This window comes from Bos javanicus, chromosome 3 (genome assembly GCF_032452875.1).
Source record: "Bos javanicus breed banteng chromosome 3, ARS-OSU_banteng_1.0, whole genome shotgun sequence".
NCBI lineage: Eukaryota > Metazoa > Chordata > Mammalia > Artiodactyla > Bovidae > Bos > Bos javanicus.
In genome coordinates this window covers 26,927,208-26,954,882 of record NC_083870.1, presented here as the reverse complement: position 1 = coordinate 26,954,882, position 27,675 = coordinate 26,927,208, and the positions used below count along the sequence as shown (strand labels likewise).

Genomic DNA, 27,675 nt, shown 5'->3' with positions numbered 1-27,675 from the left:
GGAAATTTTGATTTCATTTTTATTATCATAATTAAGCCTGGAAGTTATGACTTGGACAGAAAAACAGAATGGCCTTGATATTTCTGACCCTTCACATTGGGAAACTGTGGCCCAGAGCCAACCACATGGAAATCTCCCTCCCCGGCCCTCCCTCTTCCAGCTCCCTCCCTCATCTGGGGAGCACAGGGGTAAAAGGAGACTGGTGCACCAAGAGCTGGCGCACAATTCCTTACTCTGACACCAAAGGACACACAGACCCACTCCAGGTCTGAGCAGAGTCCTGCAGCCACACTTGCTTCCTGACACAGCAGCATCCCCAGTGGCTCAGAGGCGCCATCTAAAGGCCCATCATTTCCTGGAGGTTTGGCCTCTTCCTGCAGATGACACATGCTTCATCTTCCTCATCGGTTCTTCAGCTTACCAACCACAAATGTCCTTGCCTTATATTTTTATATCCCCTTTCATCAGTTAGAGAGGGTCAGTTAACCTCCTCTTAAGTTCTTAACATCTGCATTAGATCTTCTTCTTTAAGTTGCAGCTTCAACATTCTATTTACAAGTGAACACATAAAACTTGCTTCACCTATGCTACTTGGTGACCTCTAAAATATTTGGGGAGCTTTGGATTCTTCTTTTAAAGTCAAATGCTATGTTATGTGCTCAGTTGTATCCGACTCTTTGCAGCCCTGTGGTCTGTAGCCTGCCAGGCTCCTCTGCCAATAGAATTTTCCAGGCACGAGTACTGGAGTGTGTTGCCATTTCCTACTCCTGGGGTTCTTCCCAACCCAGGGATTGAACCTATGTCTCTTGCGTCTCCTGCATTGGTAGGCGGATTCTTTACCACTAGCACCACCTCGGAAGCCCTAAAGTGAAAGCGAAAGTGAAGTCGCTCCGTCGTGTCCGACTCTTTGTGACCCCGTGGACTGTAGCCTACCAGGCTCCTCCATCCATGGGATTTTCCAGGCAAGAATACTGGAGTGGGGTGCCATTTCCTTCTCCAGGGGATCTTCCCAACCCAGGGATCGAACCCAGGTCTCCCGCATTGCGGGAAGACGCTTTAACCTCTGAGCCACCAGGAAGCCCTCAAAAGTCAAATAAAACTGTACTATAAAAGAACTGACTTAGTGTTATGGACTGAATGTTTACACTCTCCCCCATCCCCCAAATTCCTGTGTTGAAACCCAATCCCCACTGTGTTGGTATCTGGAAATGAAGCCTTTGAGAGGTGATTTGGACATCAGGATGAAGTTCTCATAAATGGGATTAGTGCTCCTTTAAAAAAATTTTTTTGGCCGCACTGCCTGGCATGTGGCAGTTCCCCAACTAGATCCCTAGTTCCCCAACCAAGGATCTAACCTGAATCCCCTGCATTGAAAACACAGACTGCCAGGGAAAAAGATTCAGGGATTAGCGCCCTTATAAAGGGACCCCAGACAGCTCTCTCATTCCCTTTCTGCCAGGTAAGGAGACAAGAGAAAGTTAGTACTCAGCAATCCCCATGAGGGCCCTCCTCAGAACTGACCACACTGGCACCCTGATTATCTAGACTTCCAGCCTCCAGGACAGTGAGAAATAACTGCTTGTTGTTTAAGCACCCAGTCAGTCTAGGATAATTTATTTTCACAGTTTAAACTCACTACAACACTCAGGCAGAACATCAGCCACACGGATGTAGTCATCTCCTTACCCACGACGGTCGTCTTGGCGCTGTAACTCCCGAAGTACCGCTCGTCGGTGCTGGGCGTGTGGCACTCGTACACCCCGGCATCCCGCGTCTGGAGATCAATGATGTGTAATAAGGCCAAGTTCCCCTGGACCCTCTCCACGTAGATCTGCCCGCTGCGGACACGCTGCGTGTAGATGGCATAAGAGAAGGTGTCGTCCATGGTGCTGATGATCTGGATCTCGCGTTCTGGGGCCTTGGGCATGTAAACGGACCACTGGAAATTCTGCTCAGAGGGCCCCTGGAAGCCACTGACATTGCACCAGATGGTGATGTGAGAGCCCTCCGTGCGGTACAAGGGTCCCTCCTGGATGCTGACTTGCCGCTGCGCTGACACGACACCTGTGGGGGAGACACACACGACGGGCTCTCTCACGTCTCAGACTAAAATGCAAAGCAGGCAGCAGTCTACAAAGGGCTTGTGATTCAAGTGACATGATAATAATATAAATAACTTAGCAGCCCTTTCCAAGGCGCTCTGTGATTTATAAATATTAATTAAAACATCCCGTGGTAAGGCACTGTCCCGAATTTGCATATATGAGAATGTGATCGTGCAAGGACATGGTCCTGTTATTTATTCAATGGCTGACCCTTGGGAATTTCATTTAGTCTCTCTGTCATTTAGGCGGCAGTTTTATATCTATTTATTAGTGCTGTTTATAAAGTTTTTAATAAAATGAGCAGGGAAAGTTGCATCCTTGGCACAAATTCAGAGGAGAACAAAAGCAACCACCTTGCAGTCTGGCTGAAATTAAATGCTCCTTTCTTGATTAGAGAGCTGGAAGGAGGGAATCCTGGGTCCTTTCTTTGGTTCCGCACCCTTATTTGCAAAGGTAGGCCATCATGGACACATTTCATACACCCTCTTCCCTCCACACGTGGAGGTGGAGCTGAGCTCCTAAAGGCTGCTATTCACATGAACAGGAATGGGAAGGGCTGATGCAGAACCCTGCTGCCCAGATGCCCACACACCACCGATGGGGGCAACTGTCAGTGCCGCCCCAAGTCAAAGACGTTTCAAGGCTGCCCTGGAAACTGGGCTCTGATTCACCACCGGCTGCCCCGCCTCCTGGCTGGGATCTGCTTCTCCAAGTGGCCCCTGCCTGCCTTCGATATGCTCTTAACATGGTCTCCCCTCGCAGACTTGGGGACAAGAAAGATAGTAAGTTTGCTTTCTCATTCCATGCCAGCACAACTGACTCTGCCTGAACCACTGAGAAGGCGGCAGGGGACATGACCCTGTGGCAGGTAAGGGCTAGTTGCAGCTCTGCCAGGAACTGGAGCTGGTGGTGCCATCTTGGACAAGTGGCTTTTCCTTTCTGGACCTTGATCTCTTCATCCATAAGATGATTTCTAGGAAGGCTTTGGAGGGGACTAGCATGTGTGACTAGCTTTGTCACTTATAACCTGTGACCTTGGATAAGTGACTTAACCTCTTGAAGCCTGTTTCCTCATCCATAAAATGGGGATAATCATGTGTGCCTCACAGAGTTATCAAAAAGACTGAATAAGACAAGATCTGTAACACCCCTAGCATAGGGCCTAGCCTATAATTAGTCCTTAAAGAAGAGCTGCTTGATCAAACCAGTCTATCCTAAAGGAAATCAACCCTGAATATTCATCAGAAGGATTGATGCTGAAGCTGAAACTCCAATACTGTGGCCACTTGATGTGCAGAGCCGACTTATCAGAAAAGACCCTGATGCTGGGAAAGATTGAAAGCAGGAGAAGAAGGGGATGACAGAGGATGAGATAGTTGAATGGCATCACCAACTCAATGGACATGAGTTTGAGCAAGCTCTGGGAGTTGGTGATGGACAGGAAAGCCGGGTATGCTGCAGTCCATGGAGCTGCAAAGAGTCAGACAGGACATAGCAACTGAAGAACAACAAAGGAAGAGCTGCTAACATGGGCCTCTCCTGGCTGGAACAGTCTGTGGCTCTGGACCCACAGGGAACAGGATTTTGGCCAGTGATCCCTCAAGGTCAGGCCAATGGCCTCTTGACAATGACACCATCTCTGGGCCACCCACTTCCACCCACAGCTGCAGCCCATTCCCATTTTCATGAAAACTTCCCCCACGCCCCCTCTGAAAGGCAATCATGGCTGTCCAGTGTAAACGTATCTGAAGTGGATCCAGCTGGGGAACAGCTGGGATGGCTCAAATCCTAGTGGGAAGTATCTCTAAGCCCAGCCTGGGGGATGCTTGGGCCTTAAAGCAAACTGATCTAATCTAAAACAGACCTTACAAGGAAAGGTCTGTGGCTTATAAACTTTTATTTATGCAGAATCTTTTCTCCCAAACAAAATCTTACATGGAATCCCATCTTGGCTGAAGCAACAGAAGTAAGGAAAGTGAAAAAGGGGGTTAGAGGGTGGCAAATCAAATCAAAGTGGTATGTGGATTCACTTGATATACTCTGGTTGACAGCATTTACAACTATATTCAAGATGGTTGGCAAACAGCTCATTAGTTATTTTCAGTATGTTAAAATGTAGTGTGTTGCATTTTTACTATGCGTACTCTTTCTCTGACAATGTAAAAAAACAAACTATATATATATATATATATGGGCTTCCCTGGTGACTCAGATGGTAAAGAATCCACCTGTGATGCAGGAGACCTGGGTTTGAGACCTGGTTGGGAAGATCCCCAGGAGGAGGGCATGGCAACCCACTCCAGTATTCTTGCCTGGAGAATCCCCAGGGACAGAGGAGCCTGGCGGGCTCCATGGGGTTGCAAAAAGTCGGACACGACGGAGCGAGTAAGCACTATATATACATAGCGACACTTGAGCCAAATGTTTGAAGTCCTCCGGAAATGGAGAACTTTGAAAACCATCTAACTCCATTCATAAGATTTTGGTCTCCCTGCATTTTAGTGTTCTATGACAAAATAGCCACAACCGGTCCCCACCTGCTACAAAGAGGACTGGAGGCAGGTCAGGACAAGCCGGCATCTTTCTTTAAGGCAGGACTTAACCTTAGACTTGTACTGGAATCACCCAGAGAGCTTTAAAAAATAACAGGGCCTGGACCCCAGCCCATGTAACTGATCTGGTGTGCAGAAACCTGGGCACTAGGTTTTTTTTTTTTTTTTCAACTCAACACAGAGCAGTGTCCAGATGTCTCTATCGATAGAGTGTCAGCCAGGGGCTCAAACGAAAGACCAGATGCTGATTTAAGGCTCTCAATAGCTTTGAACTCCTGCCTTCACTGATCTGGGTCAAGAAAGTCTTATTCTCCTCCAGTGAATGGGCAATTGGGCAATAGAAAGCAGCTGAGGCCCATCAGACACTGGCTGCGGTGACACCCAGCATGCACTCTAGTTACAGGCCTTCAGAAGCACTACATCAGGGGATCATACACATTATTCCCCAGAAAGGTAAACAGTGTTAAGTGGCCTGAATAGGCCAGGGCACCAGGGTCAAAACAACTTTACTTGTCTCCTATCGGAAGCTGGTTATAAACAGTCCTGACAAATAAATAAACAGATAGTAGACTGTACTTTAACCACACACATTCAGCTGCACCTGCTTATTAAATATCTCCTTAATTTCCTTCCCACCGCACAAAGGGCCTTTGAACACTGAAAATAATGCTGTTCTTAGGAAGTGGACCTTAGCATAGAAATAGAAATGAACTTTTTCTTCTCAGCAGTCTAATTCCCCTTCCATACGCCCCACCTTCCCCATTTCCCTCTCTGGGCACTGCCCCTACTATCCAGATCTCATTTTCCTAAAGCTGTGCTGTGCTAAGTCACTTCAATCACGTTCGACTCTTTGCAACCCTATGGCCTGTAGCCCACCCACCTCCTCTGTCCATGAGATTCTCTAGGCAAGAATACTAGAGTGGGTTGCCATGCCCTCCTCCAGGGGATCTTCCCAACCCAGGGATCGAACCCGCATCTCTTATGTCCCCTGCATTGCTAGGCAGGTTCTTTACCACTAGCACCACCTGGGAAGCCCTTCCTAAACGCTGCTACCTTCAAAAAGACCCAGGTCCCCAACCCTGGCCAAGGCATCCCCTAACTCCACTGCACCTTTCATCTTCCCTCAGCCCACAACAGAAGGTTCCTCCGGGCTGGGATCACCTTTTTTTTTAAGTAATATTTTTTCTTTAGACATTTCTGTACTCTCTGAATTATTTTGCAATAAGCAAGTATCACTTTTTAAATTAAAACAATCCAAGTATTATATATAACTGTATAAAAAGGACTAGACACACACAAAAGACAGTAGAGTGGGAAATAAAAATAGGAATAAAAAACAAGGGCAACAAAAAATATTAATGAAAATGGTAGATATTAATTCAACTATATCAATAATCGCTTTAAAGGTCAACAATCTAAATATACCAATTAAAACACGGAGATTGTCAGAGTGGATTAAAAACATGACCCAACAATATCTTGCCTACAAGAAACCACTTTAAACATAAAGACACAAAGATTAAAAAGAAATGGGTGGGACTTCCCTGGGGGTTCAGTGGATAAGAATCCGCCTGCCAATGCAGGGACACAGGTCCAATCCCTGGTCCATGCATCAGGGCAGCCTAGCCTGTGCACCACTGCTAAATCAGCACCAAAAGCCTGTGCTCTGCACAAGAAAAACCACTGTGATGAGAAGCCCCACTCACCACAACCAGCTAAAGGCTGCACTCAGCAGTGAAACCCCGTGCAAACAAAAATAAGAGAAGTCAACGAGTGGAGAAAAATATACCACGTTAATACTAATCAAAAGAGCTGGAGTGGCTATATTAATTTTAGACAGACTTCAAAGGAAGGAAAATTATCAGGAACAAAGAAGGACATTACATAGTGATTAAAAGAGTTAATTCTCCAAGAAGATATAACAGTTCTTACTGTGTATGCATGTAACAACACAGCCTCAAACTACCGAAGGCAAAAAGTGAGACAACTGTAAGGAGAAATAGACAAATCCGCTATCATAGGTGATGACTTCAACACCCTTCTCTCAGAAATGGACAGAATCAGCAAGCAGAAAATCCATAAGGAGCAAAGCTGAACTCAGCAATATCTTCAATCAACTGGACACAATAGACATCTACAGACTTCATCCAACAACAGCAGAATACACACTCTTCTCATGCTCCCATAGAACATTCACCAACACAGACCACATTCTGGGCCATAAAGCACCCCTTAACAAAAAATGTTTAATAACTTCTTTTCATTTGTTTATTTATTGATTTGGCTACACTGGGTCTTAGCCGTGGCACGTGGGATCTTTCACTGCAGCACACAGACTCTGTAGTTGTGGGGCCTGGGCTCAGGAGTTGTGGCATGTAGGCTCTCTAGCTGTGGTGCAAGGGCTTAGTTGTTCCGAGGCATGCGAGATCTTAGTTCCCTAACCAGGGATCGAACCCATGTTCCCTGCATTGTAAGGCAGATTCTTAACCACTGGACCACCAGGGAAGTCCACCCTTAACAAATTTTTAAAAATAGAATGATATAATATCTGTTGGCAAACCAAAATGGAATTAACCTAGAAATCAATAACAGATAACTGGAAAATAGCAAAATATGTGGAGATTAAACAACACACTTCTAAATAACACACACACACACACACACAAATCTCAAGAGAAATAAATTTTTTAACTAAAAATACAACTTATCAAAAGCTATGATATTCAGGGAAAGCAGTGCTTAGAGGAAAATTTATAGCATTAAATTTAGAAAAGAAGAAAAACTTTAAATCAGTGTTTCCACCTTAGGAAACTAGGAAAGGAAGAGTAAAGTAAATCCAAAGTAAGCAGAATAAATTAGAGCAGGAAAAAAAAAGAATTAGGGCAGAAATCAATGAAATTAAAAACAGAAAATCAATAGAGAAAGTCAATGAAACCAAAGGCTGGTGTTTTTAAAAAATCAATAAAATCAATAACCCTCTAGCTAGGTTAACAAAGAAAAATAATATAAGTTATTAGTATCCAAAATGAAAGAGAGGGAATTGTAAGATCCCATGGAAATTAAAGAATAGTAAAGGAAACCTATGAACAACTCTGAGCTTGCCAGGTGGTGCTAGTGGTAAAAGAACCTAGCTGCCAACGTAGGAGACATAAGTGATGCAGGTTCAGCCCCTGGACTGGGAAGATCCCCTAGAGGAGGGCATGGCAATCCACTCCAGTATTCTTGCCTGGAGAATCCCATGGACAGCTGAGCCCGGTGGGCTACGGTCCACAGGGTCGCAAAGAGTCGGACACGTCTAAAGTGACTTAGCAACAGCAGCATGAACAACTCTGTGACCACAAATTTGATAACCTAGGTGAAACAGACCAACTCCTTGAAATAAACAATCTGCAAAACTCACATAAGAAGCAAAGACGATCTGAATAGGTCTATACCTATTAAGGATAGGCTTAATAGTATGGGCTTCCCTGGTGGCTCAGCTGGTAAAGCTGGCTCAGCACCCTCACCTGCAATGAGGGAGACCTGGGTTTGATCCTTGGGTTCGGAAGATCCCCTGGAGAAGGGAAAGGCTACCCACTCCAGTATTCTGGCCTGGAGAGTTCTATTGACAGAGGAGCCTGGCAGGCTGCAGTCTATTGGGTCGCAAAGAGTCAGACGTGACTGAGCAACTTTCACTTTCACTACACCTATTAAAGACATTACATCAATAATTAAAAACCTGTCAAAACAGAAAGCACCAGGCCCAAATGGGGTCACTGGTGAATTCTACCCAACGTTTAAGGAAGAAATTATACCAATTCTCCACAATCTCTTTTTTGGGCAGAAACAAAGGGAATACCTCTTCCTAACTCATTCTATTAATATCAGGCCAGCATTACCCTGATACCAAAATCAACAACAGCATTATAAGAAAAGAAAACTACAGACCAATATTTCTCAAGAACACAGGTGCAAAAATTCCCAAGAAAATATTAGCAAATCAAATCCAAAAAGTATAAAAAGACTTATATACTAGAACCAGTGAGATTCATCCCAGGTATACTTATTCAATATTGGAAAATCAACTAATGTTATATATCACATCAAACTTTAAAAAGGAAAAACCACATGGTCATATCAACAGATGCAGAAAAAGCATTTGATAAAATTCAACACTCATTCACTATAAACTCGCAGTAAACTAGGAATAGAGACTTTCTCAACTTGACAAAGACTACCTACAAAAAACCTTTAGCTAACATCACACTGACCAGTGAGAAGCTCAAAACTTTTCCACTAAGATCAAGAACAATGCAAATATGTCCCTTCTTGCCATTCCTTTAGAATAAGGCAAGAAAAAAGAGTATACATATTGGTATACTCCTAAAAGGTATACATAGTGGGGAGGAAGACAAAACTCTTTGCTTGCAGGTGACATGACTGCCTGTATAAAAAGAATTTTATTGCCAAAATACTGAACTAATAAGTGATTATAGCAAGATTGCAGGATACAGTAGGTTAACATAGAAGTCAACTGCTTTTCCATAAACCAATAATTAACAAATGAGAATTTAAAGTTAAAAGCATAATAATCACTTACATTAGCATCATAAATTTAGTCAACTGATCTCTGACAGAAGGCAAAGGCAAAACAATGGAATAAAGATAGCTTCTTCAAAAAATAGTGTTCAAACAACTAGATACATGCAAAAAAAAAAAAAAAAGAATCTAGACACAGACCTTACACACTTCACAAAAATTAACTCAAAACAGATTAGGGACCTAAGTGTAAGATGCAAAACTATAAAACCCCTAGACGATAACACAGGAGAAGGTCCAGATAACCTCTGATATGGTAATGTCTTTTTAGCCACAACACCAAAGGCATGATCCATGAAAGAAATAATTGATGAGTTGGCTTTCATTAACATTTAAAATTCCTCCTCTGTGAAAACCAATATCAAGAGAATTAAAAGACAAGTCACAGACTGGGAGAAAGTATTTGTAAAAGACATATTTGATAAAGAACTGTTATGCAAAATGTAAAACCAAATCTTAAAACAATAAGAAAAAAAAACCTGATTAAAAAATGGGCCAAAGATCTTTAACGGACACCCCACCAAAAAAGATATACAGATTGAAAGTGAGCATATGAAAGGATGTTCCACACCATACATCATCAAGGAAATTCGAATTAAAACAACAAACGAGATACTACTACACACCTATCAGAACGGCCAAAATTCAGAACACTGACAACACCAAATGCTGGCGACGACGTGCAGCAAGAGGAACATTCATTCATTGTTGGTAGAAATGCAAAATGATACTAACGTTTTGGAAGACAGTTTCATGGTATCTTGTAAGACCAACCATATTCTTACCATACAATTCAGCACTTGTGCCCCTTGGCATTTACACAACGAAACTGAAAGCTTCTATCTACACAAAAACCTACACGTGGATATTTAGAGCAGTTCTCTTCATATCTGCTGGAACTTGGAAGTAAAGGAAATGTCCTTCAGTAGGTGAAAGGATAAACTGTGTACATCCAGACAACCAAGTATCGTTCAACAGTAAAAAGAAATGGGCAATCAAGCCATGAAGATATGGAGGAACTTGAAAATACATATTAGTAAATGAAAGAAGCCAATCAGAAAATGCTACACATTGTATGATTCCAAGTAAATGACATTCTGCAAAAAGCAAAACCATGGAGACAGATCCGTCTCCATGAAGATCACTGACAATGGAGGGCAGGGATATGAATGGCAGAGCACTAATGTTTTTAGGGCAGTGAAAATACTCTGTATGATACTACAGTGATGGACACATATCATCATGCATTTGTCCAAACCCACAAAGTGTATAACACCAGTAGTGAACCCTGAGATAAACTATGGACTTTGGATGATTATGGTATGTTAACATATTCCTGGTTTAAAAATTTACCACTCTGATGAGTGATGGTGATAATGGGGCAAGTTATGCATGCCTAAGGGACTAAGAGGAACTCAAAAGCCTCTTGATGAAAGTGAAAGTGGAGAGTGAAAAAGTTGGCTTAAAACTCAACATTCAGAAAACAAAGATCATGGCATCTGGTCCCATCACTTCATGGCAAATAGATGAGGAAACAGTGTCAGACTTTATATTTTTGGGCTCCAAAATCACTGCAGATGGTGACTGCAGCCATGAAATTAAAAGACGCTTACTCCTTGGAAGGAAAGTTATGACCAACCTAGACAGCATATTCAAAAGCAGAGACATTACTTTGCCAACAAAGGTCTGTCTAGTCAAGGCTATGGTTTTTCCTGTGGTCATGTATGGATGTGAGAGTTGGACTGTGAAGAAGGCTGAGCGCCGAAGAATTGATGCTTTTGAACTGTGGTGTTGGAGAAGACTCTTGAGAGTCCCTTGGACTGCAAGGAGATCCAATCAGTCCATTCTGAAGGAGATCAGCCCTGGGATTTCTTTGGAAGGAATGATGCTAAAGCTGAAACTCCAGTACTTTGGCCACCTCATGTGAAGAGTTGACTCACTGGAAAAGTCTCTGATGCTGGGAGGGATTGGGGGCAGGAGGAGAAGGGGATGACAGAGGATGAGATGGCTGGATGGCATCACTGACTCGATGGAACTGAGTCTGAGTGAACTCCAGGAGTTGGTGATGGACAGGGAGGCCTGGCGTGCTGCGATTCATGGGGTTGCAAAGAGTCGGACACGACTGAGCGACTGAACTGAACTGAACTGAAGGGACTAAGGGTATATGGAAAATCTCTGCATCTGCCTCTTCATCTTACTGTAAACCCAAAACTGCTCTAAAGAAAACAAAGTCCTTATAAAGAACTCATACAACTCAACAGCAAAGAAACACTCTGATGAGAAAATGGGCAGAGCATCTGAACAGATTATTTTTTCCAAAGAAGACACACAAACAGCCAACAGACACCTGAAAAGATGCTCAACATCACTAATCATCAGGGAAATGCAAATTAAAATCACAATGAGGAATCATCTCACACCTATTAGAATGGCTACTATTAAAAAGACAAGAAATAATAAGTGCTGACGAGGATGTGGAAAAGGGGAATTTTTGTGTCCTGTTGGGAATTTAATTGGTGCAGACACTATGGAAAAAAAGAGAGAAGAAAAAAAAAAAAGAAGCAGCTAAAGGCAAAGGAGAAAAGGAAAGATATACCCATTTGAATTTGGAGTTTCAAAGAATAGCAAGGAGGGATAAGAATAGCAAGGAGGGATAAGTGATCAATGCAAAAAAAAAAGAGGAAACAATAGAATGGGATAGACTAGAGATCTCTTAAAGAAATTTAGAAGTACCAAGGGAAGATTTCATGCAAAGAGGGGCACAATAAAGGACGTAAATGGTATGAACCTAACTTATTTAACTTACATGCAGAGTACATCATGAGAAACGCTGGGCTGGAAGAAGCACAAGCTGGAATCAAGATTGCCGGGTGAAATATCAATAATCTCAGATATGCAGATGACACCACCCTTATGGCAGAAAGTGAAGAACTAAAGAGTCTATTGATGAAAGTGAAAGAGGAGAGGGAAAAGTTGGCTTAAAGCTCAACATTCAGAAAACGAAGATCATGGCATCCAGTCCCATCACTTCATGGCAAATAGATGGGGAAACAGTGGAAACAGTGGCTGACTTTATTTTTCTGGGCTCCAAAATCACTGCAGATGGTGATTGCAGCCATGAAATTAAAAGACGCTTACTCCTTGGAAGGAAAGTTATGACCAAACTAGACAGCATATTAAAAAGCAGAGACATTACTTTGCCAAATTTTTCCAGTAGTCATGTATGGATGTGAGAGTTGGACTATAAAGAAAGCTGAGCAAAGAAGAATTGATGCTTTTGAACTGTGGTGTTGGAGAAGACTCTTAAGAGTCTCATGGACTGCAAGGAGATCCAACCAGTCCATCCTAAAGGAAATCTGTCCTGAATATTCATTGGAAGGACTTATGCTGAAGCTGAAGTTCCAATACTTTGGCCACCTGATGCGAAGAATTGACTCATTGAAAAAGGCCCTGATGCTGGGAAAGATTGAAATGCAGGAGGAAAAGGGGACGACAGAGGATGAGATGGTTGGATGGCATCACTGACTCAATGGACATGAGTTTGAGTAAGCTCTGGGAGTTGGTGATGGACAGGGAAGCCTGGCGTGGTGCAGTCCATGGGGTTGCAAAGAGTCAGACACCACTGAGCGACTGAACTGAACTATGGAAAAGAATACAGAGGTTGTACAAAAAAATTAAAAACAGTACTACCATATGACTCAGCAATTCCACTTCTGGATATTTACCTGAAGGAAACAAACATACTAACTCAAAAACATACATGAACATCTATATTCACTGCAGCATTATTTATAACAGCCAAGACATGTAAGTAACCTAAGTGCCCATCAACTGATGAATGAATAAACAGCATATGGTATATAAATACAATGGAATATTATTCAATCATAAAAAGGGAGGAAATCCTACCATTTTCAAGAACATGATAGACCTTGGGGGTGTTATGCTAAGGGGTGGAGAGGTGGGAAGTGGGTGAAGGTGGTCAAAGGGTACAAACTTTCAGTTACAAAATAAACAAGTCCTAGGGATATAATCTATAGCATGGTGACTACAGTTAACAATACTGTACTGTATATTTGACATTGCTAGGAGAATAAATCTTAAAAGTTCTGTAACTATGTGTGGCAATGGAGTTAACTAGTTAATGTTAATTAATTAGATTTGTGGAGGTAATCACTCTGAAACCAAGCAGGATCCTACAGGGCCTTCCTGGGTACAAAAGCCCCTCTCTGTCCCCCATTTCTTGACTATAGAAAGAGGCTTTAAGTCTTCCTAGGCCTTCCCCATGGAGAAGGCAATGGCACCCCACTCCAGTACTCTTGCCTGGAAAATCCCATGGACGGAGGAGCCTGGTGGGCTGCAGTCCATGGGGTCACTAGGAGTCAGACACGACTGAGTGACTTCACTTTCACTTTTCACTTTTATGCATTGGAGAAGGAAATGGCAACCCACTCCAGTGTTCTTGCCTTGGAGAATCCCAGGGACAGGGGAGCCTGGTGGGCTACCATCTATGGGGTCGCAGAAAGTCGGACACGACTGAAGCGACTTAGCAGCAGCAGCAGCTGCAGCAACAGGCCTTCCCCAAGTTCCAAAGAGCAGACTCAAGCAGTAACTAGTTAGAGAACTGAGGAAATGCGGGAACAAAGGAAAAGCAATCTAGCAAGAAAAGTAATGACAGCTTAAGCAACAGTGCAGAGACCAAACAGAGACTCTGGGCTCCTACTTACTCCTCAAGAGACACACATAACAATCTGATGCATATCTCTGAGTTGTTCTGCAGGAACCAAGACCCTTCCCACCTAAGGTGGAGGATGGAGACTATATGCTGACCACAAGCACCAGACCCCAAACTGGTCAGAACCAGAAGGCTGATGGTTAAGGTTTCCAAAACAATACCCCACTACCTCACCACCAACCACGGAGAAGAAAGGTCACGAGCGGATCACACGTTCTGCAACCCTCACCTCTAATGTTGCCTTTGAAAACCCTTCTCTGAAAGCCATTGGGGAGTTTGGATCTTTTGAGCATTAGCGGCTTTGCTTGGTGCCTGCAATAAACACTGAGCTTTCCTCACCACAACCAGGCAGTAGATTGGCTTTGTAGCCTGTATCTGGGAGGAGACCAGAGTTTGCTTTGGTAACAATTTTACCATACATACAATATTGAATCATTATGTTGTACACTTGAAACTAATATAATGTTATATGTTAATTATAGCTGAAGAAACATTTTTATAGAGAAAAGAAACTCATAAACAAATAAAAGGACTAGAAAGAAAATACTGGGAGAAAAAAATGGCAACTGATTTTTATTTTCTTCTTTATTTTTACTTCTTCCCTCAGACCTCTGCAAAGAGTATAATTAGGAAAAAACATTTAACCAAAATAAAAACAATGCATGATTACAAAATTTCTTCTGTTTGGACTAATGTGATATATGAATAATAATGAAACTGAGCAGGGCTCTATGGGGCCCTCCTGGATGCAAATCCTTTTCAGGTCCCCTGTTTCTCATTCATAGGAAATAGGTTTCATCCAGCCTCCTTGACCTTCTCTGAATTCCCAAAAGCAGATTCAAAGAGTTGCTAATCAGAGAATTTAATGACCAACTGGAGTAAACTCAGGGAGACAGTGGAGGATAGAGGAGCCTGGCGTGCTATATATATACAGTCCATGGGGTTACAAAGACTAAACAACAATCAGAGAAGGGAGAGAAATGTAGAAATTGAGAAGGAACAGTCAAGAAACAATAGTACCACCATGGGACAGGGTCTGGGTTCTTCCCCAAGGATCACACAAAAACAATCCCTTTGAGGGCCTTCCCTGGAGGTCCAGTGGTTGACTCTACACTTCCACTACAGGGGGCATGGGGCACAGGTTCGGTCCCTGGTCAGGGAACTGAGATTCCCCCATACTTTTGTTGTTGTTGTTTGTGTGTTAGTCGCTCAGTTGTGTCTGACTCTTTGATACCCCATGGAGGAGGAAATGGCCCACCAGGCTCCTCTGTCCAGAGAATTCTCCAGGCAAGAATACTGGAGTGGGTAGCCAGTTCCTTCTCCAGGGGATCTTCCCGACCAGGAGATCAAACCTGCATCTCCTCTGTCTCCTGCACTGCAGGCAGATTCTTTACCATCTGAGACACCAGGGAAGCCCATGCTGCTACTGCTGCTAAGTCGCTTCAGTCGTGTCCGACTCTGTGTGAGCCCATAGGCAGCCCACCAGGCTCCACCGTCCCTGGGATTCTCCAGGCAAGAACACTGGAGTGGGTTGCCATGTCCGTCTCCAATGCATGAAAGTGAAAAGCGAAAGTGAAGTCTCTCAGTCATGTCTGATTCCTAGCGACCCCATGGACTGCAGCCCACCAGGCTCCTCCGTCCATGGGATTTTCCAGGCAAGAGTACTGGAGTGGGTTGCCATTGCCTTCTCCAAAGGGAAGCCCATGCCATGTGGCAAAACAAAAAGAAAACAAAAAAAATCAATACTTTTGAATTCTGCAGGTACTAAGCCCCCATCCTGCTTCCCTGATGGCTCAAACGGTAAAGAATCCGCCTGCAATGTGGCAGAACTGGGTTCGATCCCTGGGTTGAGAAGATCCCTTGGAGAAGGGAATAGCAACCCACTCCAGTATTCTTGCCTAGAGAATCCCACGGACAGAGGAGCCTGGAGGGCTATAGTCCGAGGGGTCCACAAAGAATTGGACATGACTGAGCGACTAAGCACAGCACTCAGCAGAGGTACTAAGGCCCCCTCCCAGGTAGAAGATGGTTAACTTCAGGTTATGCTGGAGATTCCTGGAACACCACCCTATTACCTTACCACCAACCAATCAGAGTCGGACATGACTAAGCAACTTTACTTTCTTTTTACTTTCTAACCAATGAGAAGAAAGTCTGCACACAGCAGAAGCTAAAGAAGACTCTGACCACCCACCCAGATGACTTTCCCTTTCATGGTCAAGCAGAATCTTCGGAGTTGGGAGTTGGGCATAAATGTCATCTCCCCAGGTTATGAAGCGACTTAGCAGCAGCAGTAGCAGCAGCAGGTTATCAACCTCCTGAATAGAGCAAACTTTCCTTTCCAACCACACTCATCTCTTACATGGCTTTCAAGCAGCAAGCAGCCAAACTCAAGTTCAGTAACAATAAAAACTATGTATTTGGTACACCAAATACAGGAACCACAGCTCTGGTTCCTGACCCAGAGCTCCTAAAACTCTTGGAATTTCCTGAGTTATAGTGTCTTTTGTCATTCACAAGGAGCCTCTTGGAACAAACAGAAGTTTATGCTAATGAGGTAATTCAAGGTGAGTCGTTAGTTTCAGAGGGGCTGGTCATGCTTAGAGGGGTGGACCTTTCAGCCCCACCCTCTGAAGTTAAAGGAGGAGAAAGGGGTTGGAAGTAGAGGTTAATCACCAGTGGCCAAAGATTTAATCAATCATGCCTATGTAGTAACACCACACACTTGCCCCACTGCTCTACATAAAAACCCTAAATGACAGGATTAGGAGAACTTCCAGGTCAAAGTGCTGGGAGGTGGCACACCTGGAGAGCTACTCTCTCGGACCTGCCCTTTGCACTTAATACAGCTGACACCTGTGACTGACAGGAAATGCAGAAACTACAGTGTGACTTCCAAAGCTAGGTCATGAAAAGACACTGGGGTTTCCGCCTCGCTCTATGGGCTCACAAATCCTGAGGAAAGCCAAATGCCATGTCACAAAGACACCAGGCAGGCCGATGACCAGGCCCACAAGAAGCCTAGTGCCAACAACCAGCCATGGTCGCCAACAACCAGCCATGGTCGCCAACAACTAAGCTACTCTGGAACCGCCTCCTCCAGCCCCAGACAAGATTTCAGTGACTGCAGCTTCAGATGCCATCTTGACTACACCCTCCCTGGGAGCCCCAGCACCAGAGCTAAAGCTAAGATGCTCCTGCATTCCTGATCCACAGAAACTGTATGAGAGAATAATGCTTACTATTGTTTTATACTCTGGGTTTTTTGTTTGTTTGTTTTTGCCTTAAGAATTACATTCACAATTGCAGTAACTACTGGTTCAGCAGAACACAGTTTCTCCAATCAAGATATTTATTTTAGGACAATTTTTTAGAGCAGTTTTACATTTACAATAAAAGTGAGAAGAATTTACTGTTCCTTTAAGTTTTGAGATAATTTTTTTGTACCAATATATGAATGATAAAGACACCAATGGGTCTTAAAATGGAATGAAAAATTATATTACATGAACTTGTGTATGTTCTTCTAGAAAAGAGTTCCATAAACTTCAAGAGATTCTCAAAAGGTTTCAAGATCCAGAAAAAAAAGAAAAAGATTAAGAATCATTGCTTTAGACAATAAATAGTCAGGGGGAAAGGCTATGTCCTTTCAGATTAGTTTGGACAGTTTCTACTCACATGAACACATGATATAGCTTAACTAGTTTTTCAAGATACTGCTCATTCCTGTTTGCTCCCACTTTTTCCTTTGTGCTGAGTCCTAGACAACCTGGCTAGGGGCAGTATGATTCAGGAGTTAGTGAGCAGGGAGGGGCGGCTGCTGTGCCTGTGAAAGTCAGCTTCTCATGCATTTCTGGAACATGCCTGGGCTGAGAGACTCACACCTCTAAGCACAGGATCTAATGTCTAATTCAAGACACGTAAGTGAGCGTGTCGAAGTGTCAGAAGAATCTAGCTCACCATCCCACATCTATTCCAGTTGTGACCTCTATAATCCTCAGAGCTCAATCAGCACACAGCTTTTACAAATTCTACATGTGACTTGGCCACATAAATATACTTCTTTATCTGTAAAATGGGAATAATGTAATACAACATATATCCATCTCAGAGGTAATCCTAGAGATCAAATACTACTGTGAAAGTCATCAAATGAATATTTAAAAGTTTCTTCTTGGTTCTATCAACATGAGATAGGTACCAATCCAAAAACAGGAAAAGTTTTTCTAAGTACAAAACCATTAAAGAGAACATTAATGTTTGAATTTTAGTTAAAAATGCACAACTGCACAGGCAGTAAATTTATATTAAAAAAAAAATACTGTACTTAGAAAAATGACCAAGCAAAACATTGATACTGGGCTGAATATGAGTGGTGAATGATTTTTCCCCCCTCTCTTTTCCTTTCCTCTATTTTACCATTTTTTAAAAGTAAGCAAGTATCTGTTTTAAAATGAAGGTTAATGACAAAGATGATAAGCACTCTCATGTGTCAGGCAGTACCCTAACTTCTCTGCATACATCATCTTATTTGATCCTTACAACAAATAAAAGATTTCATTTAACTTTGCTAATCTACTCAACGTCTCTTGGCCTTATTTATCTATTTTTTATTTTTTATCTTTTCAAATAGGCTTCTCTTACCGCAGAGTGCAGGCTTTAGAGCAGGCGGGCTCACTCACCCAGCAGCAATGTGGGATCTTAGTTCCCCAACCAGGGATCAAATCTGCATCCCCTGTATTGGAAGGCAGATTCTTAACCACCATCAGTGGACCATCAGTGAAGTCCTCCAAGGGGGATTTCATTATAGCCCAATTTACCAGGTGAGGAAAAGGTCTTCCAGGTTAAATCACTTTCTCCATGACAAAGAACATGATTAACGGTTTTCTGAGTCTGTGGTTCATACTGAACATGCCTATTGAATATCAGTGATAAGTGATGACAATCCACCCACTGAACTTCCTTGCCAACTCGGTCCTGAAGACTGTGATGGGGTATCTGCAGGGTCTCAGGTTAAAAATGCCAAACAGACCGACCATGGAGTGGAGACCAAGCCTCCCCAGGGCCTCACAGAACAGAAAGGCTCCGAGACAGCAGTGAGGAAGGACACTCCAATGACAAGGCTGGGGATCCCCACTTTCCAGCCTTCAGCCAAGGGAGGACAAGAAGGGGCACAAGCTAAAAACCACCTTCATTTGATCCCTTTCTGGACAGGGGACAGACAGACACAGAGCCTGGCCCTTACCAATGAGAGCCAGCACTTGCTGGGCCCTGATTTCGGACAGTGAGCTATGTATTAATATGTATTAACTGTAATAATTTTAACGTATTATGTATTAATTTTATGTGTTATTGTATGTGTATTAATTATAATGCTCACAGCAACCCTATAGGTACATCCTCTTAGGGACTCACCGTATAGAATCAGAACCTGAGCAGGAGTTGGGGTGGGGGGAGGCGTTAATGGAGCCAGGCTGCAGACACCTACTCTATGGAAAACACCTTAACAAGGATGGTCAATGTCACTGCCCTCCAAAGACGGCCTAACCAAGGTCCAAACAGAGCCACAGAGCCAGGATGGCTCACAGTTCAGCTTCCCTAGACCACCAGCATAAAGACCTGCATCCGGGTCCTTACTTTCATCAAAACGTCCCTTGAAGCCGCCATCAACATCCGCGTGATATGTGCAGTGGCACGATCCAGCAGCAGACCTGAAGAAGGGAGCTACCTCTGGAACCTTCTCTGTCCCTGACCTCTCCAGCACAGGCAGGAGCTGTGAGACCCTGGCTGGTTACTTAACCTCTCTGTGCCTCAGCACCCTCACCTCTAAAGTAATGTATTCTTCATAATGTTGCTGAAGGCATAAATTATTTAGTCCATTTAAGACCCTTGGTGCCTGGCCCATCGTAAGCGCTCAATATGCATTCAACTAGTAGTAATAGTAGTGTGTGCTAAGTTGCTTCAGTCGTGTCAGACTCTGTGCAATGCTATGGACTGTAGCCCGCCAGGCTCCTCTGCCTGTGGGGATTCTCCAGGCAAGAATACTGGAATGCGTTGCCATGCCCTCCTCCAGGGGAACATCCCAACCCAGAGATCAAAACAGTGCCCCTTATATCTCCTGCATTGGCAGGCCAGTTCTTTACCACTAGCGCCACCTGGGAAGCCCCAGTAGCAACAGCAGTCAGTGATATTAGCTCTTGCAGTGAACTAACCTCTCCCACATCACCACCACAGGTTCTATTATCCAAACACGAGCATGTGTGCGAACTCGCTTCAGTAGTCTCCAACTCTGCGACCCCATGGACCATAGCCTGCCAGGCTCCTCTGTCCATGGGATTCTCCAGGCAAGAATACTGGAGTGGGTTGCCGTGCCCTCTTCCAGGGGATCTTCCTGACCCAGGGATGGAATCCACTTCTCTTATTTCTCCTGCATTGGCAGCCAGGTTCCTTACCACTAGCACCACCTGGGAAGCCCTATCCAAACGCAGCAGTAACAGTATCTCCTGTCCCACGTGCTCTTCTGCAACAAGACCGATAGATGAAGTTTATCCCTTTCCCTCTGAATCTGGGCAGGTTTGTGCCTTTCAAGGCTAGGTCATAAAAAGCGATGTGGCTTCCACTCTGCAACCTGAGGCCATCATGGAAGAAGTCCTGAGGCTGCCATGCTGTGAGGGAGTCCAAGGCCCAGGAAGAGGCCACGAGGAGGGTACTCCAGTGCAGAGTCCCAGCAGAGCTCACAATCAACAGCCAGCAGCACCAGCCAGGCAAGTGTAGGAACAATACTTCAAGGTGCCAGGCCTGAGCTGTGAGCCGCTGAGATCCCATCCTCAGGATCCTCTCAGCCAAGGCCCTAGACACTGTAGAGCAGAGAAGCCACTCCTGCTGTGTCTGCCCAAATTTTCAACCCACAGACTCTGTGAGCATAATAAAGTGATTATTTTAAGTCACTGAGTTTTGGAACAATGTGTTACATGGGAAAGATAACTACAACTCTGCTACACTTTCAGCCGACACTTTCTGAATACCTATTACAAGAAGGGGACTATCATGGAGATTGTGAAGGAGAGATGAATAAGACAGTTTTACCCTAAGCCGACAATCCCAAAAGAAAATAAATAAACACTTTAAAAACAAACAAAAAACGTAACTCCCCAAAGAAATACACGTAACTAATTAATACTATACAACAGGCTGTGATGACAGTGAGGTGCAGAGTACAAGGTTAAGACCTCTCAAAAGGACAGAAAGTAAGGCCAAAAACGTTTTACAGTAGTAACATGGGTCTTGAAGCAAGGAAGGAGACATATATGTCATGTGAAAACACTGCAATATGTCCCAGTATTAGCCAGAGGTGTGCCAAGGTCTCTTGTGCCCCGTGACTGTGGAGCACATCAGAGCCAGGTGGCAAAAGACACCAAAAGGCACACTCCTAAAGTCAAACCCCTCCTCTGGGCCAGAGGAAGCTGAGAAGAGGGAAGTAGGAGACAGATCAGATTTGTGTTTCTGAATCATCAGCCAAGTGGCAGGTGGAGGACAGAGCAGAGGGCAAGACTGGAAGCAGGGAAACCAAATTAAGAATCAGGTGAGACAAGATGAGGGCCTGACCTGGTGTTAAGTTCAAGGACAAAAATATCACTCATTTATTTCTTCGTTCTTTTTTTAATTGAAATCCCCAGTGGTACCTAAAAGAGATGTTCTAGAGACAATGATGAATAAATGTTAAATTATTGATGCCACTTCTAAAGTGTGACTACCAGCTCCAGAACAAAGAGGGCTGCAAATGCAATGAATCACTTCATCCCAAACCAACTTTGATCTCCGTGACATCTGCACAGCTGAGTCATTAGGCTGCCTCACATCCCAGGACATTTAGCTAATAAGCCCCTGGTAGTTTGAGCTTTTGCCTAATTTACTCATTGCTAAATGTTAAAGCTGCCACCTTATAGGACTGCTAAACTATGACTTCAAAAGTTTTCTAAACATTCTAATACTTACTTGATTTAGACAAAACTTTAAAAAATTTTAGTTACAATATAACAAACCTTTAATCAGTTATGACCAACCTAGATAGCATATTCAAAAGCAGAGACATTACTTTGTCAACAAAGGTCCGTCTAGTCAAGGCTATGGTTTTTCCAGTGGTCATGTATGAATGTCAGAGTTGGACTGTGAAGAAAGCTGAGTGCCGAAAAATTGATGCTTTTGAACTGTGGGGTTGGAGAAGACTCTTGAGAGTCCCTTGGACTGCAAGGAGATCCAACCAGTCCATTCTGAAGGAGATCAGCCCTGGGTGTTCTTTGGAAGGACTGATGCTAAAGCTGAAACTCCAGTACTTTGGCCACCTCATGTGAAGAGTTGACTCATTGGAAAAGACTCTGATGCTGGGAAGGATTGGGGGCAGGAGGAGAAGGGGACGACAGAGGATGAGATGGTTGGATGGCATCACCGACTCGATGGACGTGAGTTTGGGTGAACTCCAGGAGAGGGTGATGGACAGGGAGGCCTGACGTGCTGCAATTCATGGGGTCGCAAAGAGTAGGACACGACTGAGTGACTGAACTGAACTGAATCTCTTCTGATTACCAGATCTAACCCTGTTTTCCCCTCCTTTTCCCAGAGGTTGGTATTGCTAAGAATTAGAAATGGATCACTTCTCACTTTTTAAAAATTACTTAATAAAAATATATACAAAACCATTGAAAATATACACTATTGTTCAGTTTTTTACATAAACATCATCATTCCATACAGAGATGTTCCTTAGTTTTCCTCAGCATTTTTGAGATTGAACGTAATTCTGGGTCTTCTTTTATAGAGCTGTATATAGTATTCCATCACAGGCCTACAGCACATTTTGTTTATCCTCATATTGGTGGATATTTAGGGTGCTTTTTTCTTGGGGGGGGGTTTCTTTTGTGTTTTTTTGCTTTGGCTATAACCAACAAACCCTGCTTTTTTTCACATGCCTTCAATTTCTTGTCCTTTCCTCACCTAAATTTATGACATCTTCCAGCTCCTCTATCCTCGACTGTTTAAACAACAGGGAAGACATGGGTACGTCCAGGATGGCTCTTTCATCCCACCATGTGGTTGGCATGAGGACCAGCCCAAAAGACCGCACCTCCCTGCTCGTCCACCTGGGCCCCTCCTCCCCTGTTACTCACCTCTTGCCAATACACTCCACTCCTTTCCCTAAAAGGCAGGGATAATGCTCCAGAGTCTTACCCACCCCATAATATTCTTCACCTGCATCACCCCTCACCCCAACCTGAGGACGGCATGGAAACAACCTCTGGGAGGACAGGCAGCCAAGGGGTAGCCCTGTAACCCTGCCAACCATGCCCATGGATATGAGACAGATCCTCTCCCAGTTCCATCACGGTTCAAGGCAGCAAACCCAGTGGAAAATGGTTATAATTGAATATAAGTACCAGCATTTGCCTTTGCTTTCCGGAGGGGAAGAAAATTTAAAAGATGGAATCATATTACTTGCCTGTAAATGCTCTCCCCATAATTACCCTAGATCTACTGACCACTGTTTCCCTCCATCCGGTCTCAAAGATAACAGAAGTGGGCTGAGTGTCAGGCTGATTCTTTTTAATAACAAAGTGGCCTCATGGCACAACAGGCCCTGCCAAGTCCAGGGGCCGAGAAGCCATAAGCTTACCGTGAGTTCTAGTAAAGGAGCACCACTCAGAACCAGGGAATGCCTTGGTCCTTCCCACAAGCCTCCATCTCAGACTGTTGCCACTGCTGCTACTTTAGGCTGCATTTCTGGACCAAAGGTGTTTCAGCTGCTCTAGATTCTGAGTCTGATCAAGAGGTGTCTGCTGGGCTTCACAACAGTCTCTTCACTCTCGGCCACACCCTCCCCTCACACAGAGAGATTTCTCCTCAGCCGCCCTCAACTCAGTCCTCCTGCCCTTCCTCCCGGAAGCCGGCAGGTCCCATCAGGAAGAGGACCACCGAGCCCAGGTCCTGCCTGAACCATCTCAATGGGCTTCTTTGAGCAGCATCAGGATGCCTGCTTGCCCAGGCAGCAGAGGACTTTCCCAGAGGCCTTCCCTGGTGGCATCAGGACTAATTCGTGATGTGAAGGGATGGCCACTGCGTCAGGAAGCTCACAGGGGGTCAGTCTGCCATGTTCCTTGACACACGCCCCACCTTCTGCCTCCCAGTGCCCCAGACTAGAAAGTGGGGGTTGTCTCGCTGCCAAGGGGCACCCAGGTGTGAACCCAGGTCTGTAGGGGATCTCACACCAGTTTCCCATTCCTGGCACAATCTGCCCCTGTGAGCCTCCTCACGTGATATATGAACACTCTTCTCAAGTCCACCCAAGGCCCCTGCCCCAAGCCTTCTCCTCCTCCAGGTCCGCTGGCCTCTTCAAGCTGGAGGCCCTAAACAGTGAGTGATTGTGTCACTACCTGTGCAGCCCTGGGCGGCGCTCAGCCAGGAGAGATTTCTGTAAACATTACGGGTGTGTGAGTCGATGACTCCAGTAGGGCACTCGCTCCCAGTGTCCACTTCTCCAAGGTTAGGAAAAGCCCTCAACAGTTGGTTCCAGAGGTTCCCAAGCAGTGTCCCATGGAAAAGGGCGGGCAGCTTTGGGAGCTGGGCTGTCTGTACAGGACAGGAAGGGCAGCGGCTGGGTGGGCAGCAGAGATGACCATCCTCCTGGGCCACAACCACCTCTGACACATGTGGGCCGCCCTGCTAGGACAATCACAGGAAACTGAGCCCATTCAACTAGCTGGAGTGTGTCAGCGGAGGAAAGTGAAGCGGGGGGTACCCGCAGAGTGGAGGTTCAGAGCACCCCGAAAGTATGATCCCAGCACAGCTAAGCCTTGGAGGGCCCAGGACTGAAAAACTTGTGTGACCCAGGCCCCGTCCTCAGGACAGCTCCACTCCACGCTTCAGGGAGGTGCTTCCTATCCTTGGCCTCAGTTTCTGGGCTCCAAAAACACAGCCTACAGGTACCTGCTGTTGCTGCTGCACTCACCGGCAGCTCCCCGCTATGCCTCCTGATGCAGATTCCCCAGCAGCAACCTCAATGGCTCATCAATTCTTAACCAGTCCTCCCGAACTGTGGATCTGAATATCAGTCATGACATACACGGGCTTCCCAGGTGGCACCAGTGGTAAAGAACCCGCCTACCAATACAGGAGATGCAAGAGATGCAGGTTCAATCCCTGGGTCAGGAAGATCCCCTGGAGGAGGGCATGGCAACCCATTCCAGTATTCTTGCCTAGAGAATCCCATAGACAGAAGAACTTGGCAGGCTACAGTCCACGGAGTCGTAAAGAGCCGGACACAACTGAAGCAACTTTGCACACATGCACATGTGCACGACACACACTTTCATCCCACCCAGGTCCACTGGGCTTGACCAGACACAATCTGCACTCCATAACCTGGCATACAACTACTCAGAGCAGCAAGGACCATGCAGGGAGGGGAACACCCTCTGCTTTAAGTGTGGAGAGCCAGGCACCCTGAAATGCATCTGCTGCTACTGCTGCTAAGTCGCTTCAGTCATGTCTGACTCTGTGCGACCCCACAGACAGCAGCCCACCAGGCTCCCCGCCCCTGGGATTCTCCAGGCAAGAACACTGGAGTGGGTTGCCATTTCCTTCTCCAATGCATGAAAGTGAAAGTGAAATCGCTTAGTCTTGACCGACTCTTAGCAACCCCATGGACTGCAGCCTACCAGGCTCCTCCATCCATGGGATTTTCCAGGCAAGAGTACTGGAATGGGTCTAGCACACTAATAAAATACCGACATCTACATTCAACTAAAAATTCATAGTTAAGTGCATTGACATGGTTTCTGGGGATTCCCTCTCCATCCACCCACCCCCACCGGTTACACAGAATATCAATTTGTGGCCCCATCCCCTAGCTTTAACTTTCCTTGTTGGTGTTCAGTCACTAGCTCTTTGCCCTCCTCTGTGGGCAGCCCTGGGTTTGCATACTGTTCCCAATTCAATTAGAGGAATATGATTTGAGCAGGACTGTGAACAGGTGGTGGGCAGTGAGCCCTACTTGTTCTTAATGGGGGCACAGATGCATAAGACAGAACCATGACAGTGGAGATTAATTCTATAACAGCCCTGAACAAAGAACTGAGGAGAAGGAAACTAGACACATTACTGGACTGTGGAGGGCTATGCAGGCAGAGTGCAAGACCCTTCCAGAAGGAGGTAGATGAACGGAGCAACACACCCTGGGGCATTCCCAGAAGCTGGGACAGGCCGACCTAGAGACTGGGTTAATTACAGCAGTGCCCCATGTGGTGAAATATTATGCAGCCATTAAAAATCACAGAGAAAAATAATGATGGACGTCAACACTGTTGAAGGCTCATTACTAAGTTACAGGAGGAAAAGACTCTAAAAAGGTTTGAAAGTATTTTTGTAAAGAAAAACACCCCCACACTCCCACACACATGGGTGGGGAAAGTTCTGAGCTGACATACAGGAAAATGCTAGAAGGCAAGAGGGTAACCGATGACTGTTTTCTCTCCACTCAGGGGGTTTTCTGTGCTCTGCATGGATTACACTTATAACGAGGACAAATGGTCCTAAGTCATTTCTCATGTCACCTTCCTCCTCACTGTCCAAGAAAGCAGTCAAGAAGGGTGAACATTTTAATGCAGATGGGCCAGAAATTGTGTAAGTCATAGTGGGGGGCGGGTGGTGGGTAGGGCTGGGGGTTGCTGTAAAATAGGGAAGGGGTTGAGATAGAAACTAATGCCAAAGTGAGCTGGGGCCAGACTGGCCAAGTGGCCGGGCAGGTGTGTGATATGTCACGTGGTTAATCAGCTGCCTTCTATTTGAGCTACATTCTGCTCAAGGGCCTGGCTGAACAGGTTTGACCTCATCTCCTTTTTGCTAAAGCTGTTTAGTCACTTCCCTAAAACTTCTTATTTTCCAAGTTATTAAACTTTCCATTTCAGGTTGATCTCTCTAACGTTATCTCTTCTGCTTCTTCCAACTAGACGCCTCTGTGCAGCATTAACAGATACCATGAGCCTTGATGACAAATTTATCCTTCCAGGGTACAAAGAAGGTACCTGAGTGACGGATAGTTGGAGAAATCCTGAGAAAGAAGTTCAGGCATTAACATGCAGGCAGCCACTGTTACACAGGGCTGTGTCTTAATCCCTACTGAACGCAGCAAGTGTACCATCCAAGGCCCTGGAGAAACTTGGAAGGAACAAGATCTGGGTTCTGAAGATTTGCTCAAAGTGAAGTGAATGTGTTAGTCACTCAGTCGTTGTGACTCTTTGCAACCCTGTGGACTGCAGCCCGCCAGGCTCCTCTGTCCCTGGAATTCTCCAGGCAAGAATACTGGAGTGGGTAGTCATTTTCTCCTCCAGGGAATCTTCCCGACCCAGGGACTGAACCTGAGTCTCCTGCACTGCAGACAGATTTCTTTACTGTCTGAGCCACCAGGGAAGCCCAAACACTTGCTGAGGCCCCCACAAAGTGAGGAGGGCTCACACACCTTTGCCCTATGGTGGCAAACCCAGCCCTCTTTCTATAAGGAGCCCTGGGCACACTCTCCAAGTAGGGACAAGATGAGAAACCCGCTCTGAGAGGAGACAGAAACACAAGGTAAGGATGAGACTTCTCCTGAAACTGAGGCTTCCTCCTCGCTGTCAGCAGAAGTGGACAAGAAGGACTGAGTCCCTCCTCAGCTCCA

At 45.0% G+C, this 27,675-nt stretch overlaps 1 protein-coding gene across 4 annotated transcripts in view; it reads right to left on the bottom strand.

Annotated features, from left to right (window-relative positions):
- Positions 1–27,675, bottom strand: part of IGSF3 (immunoglobulin superfamily member 3) — a 130,098-nt gene that overhangs the window by 61,734 nt on the left and 40,689 nt on the right. For all 4 annotated transcript variants that reach the window (XM_061409989.1, XM_061410006.1, XM_061409998.1 and 1 more), the window contains exon 3: positions 1,687–2,064. In XM_061409989.1, the coding sequence (XP_061265973.1) occupies positions 1,687–2,064 (378 nt within the window). The remainder of the gene's footprint in view (positions 1–1,686; positions 2,065–27,675) is intronic.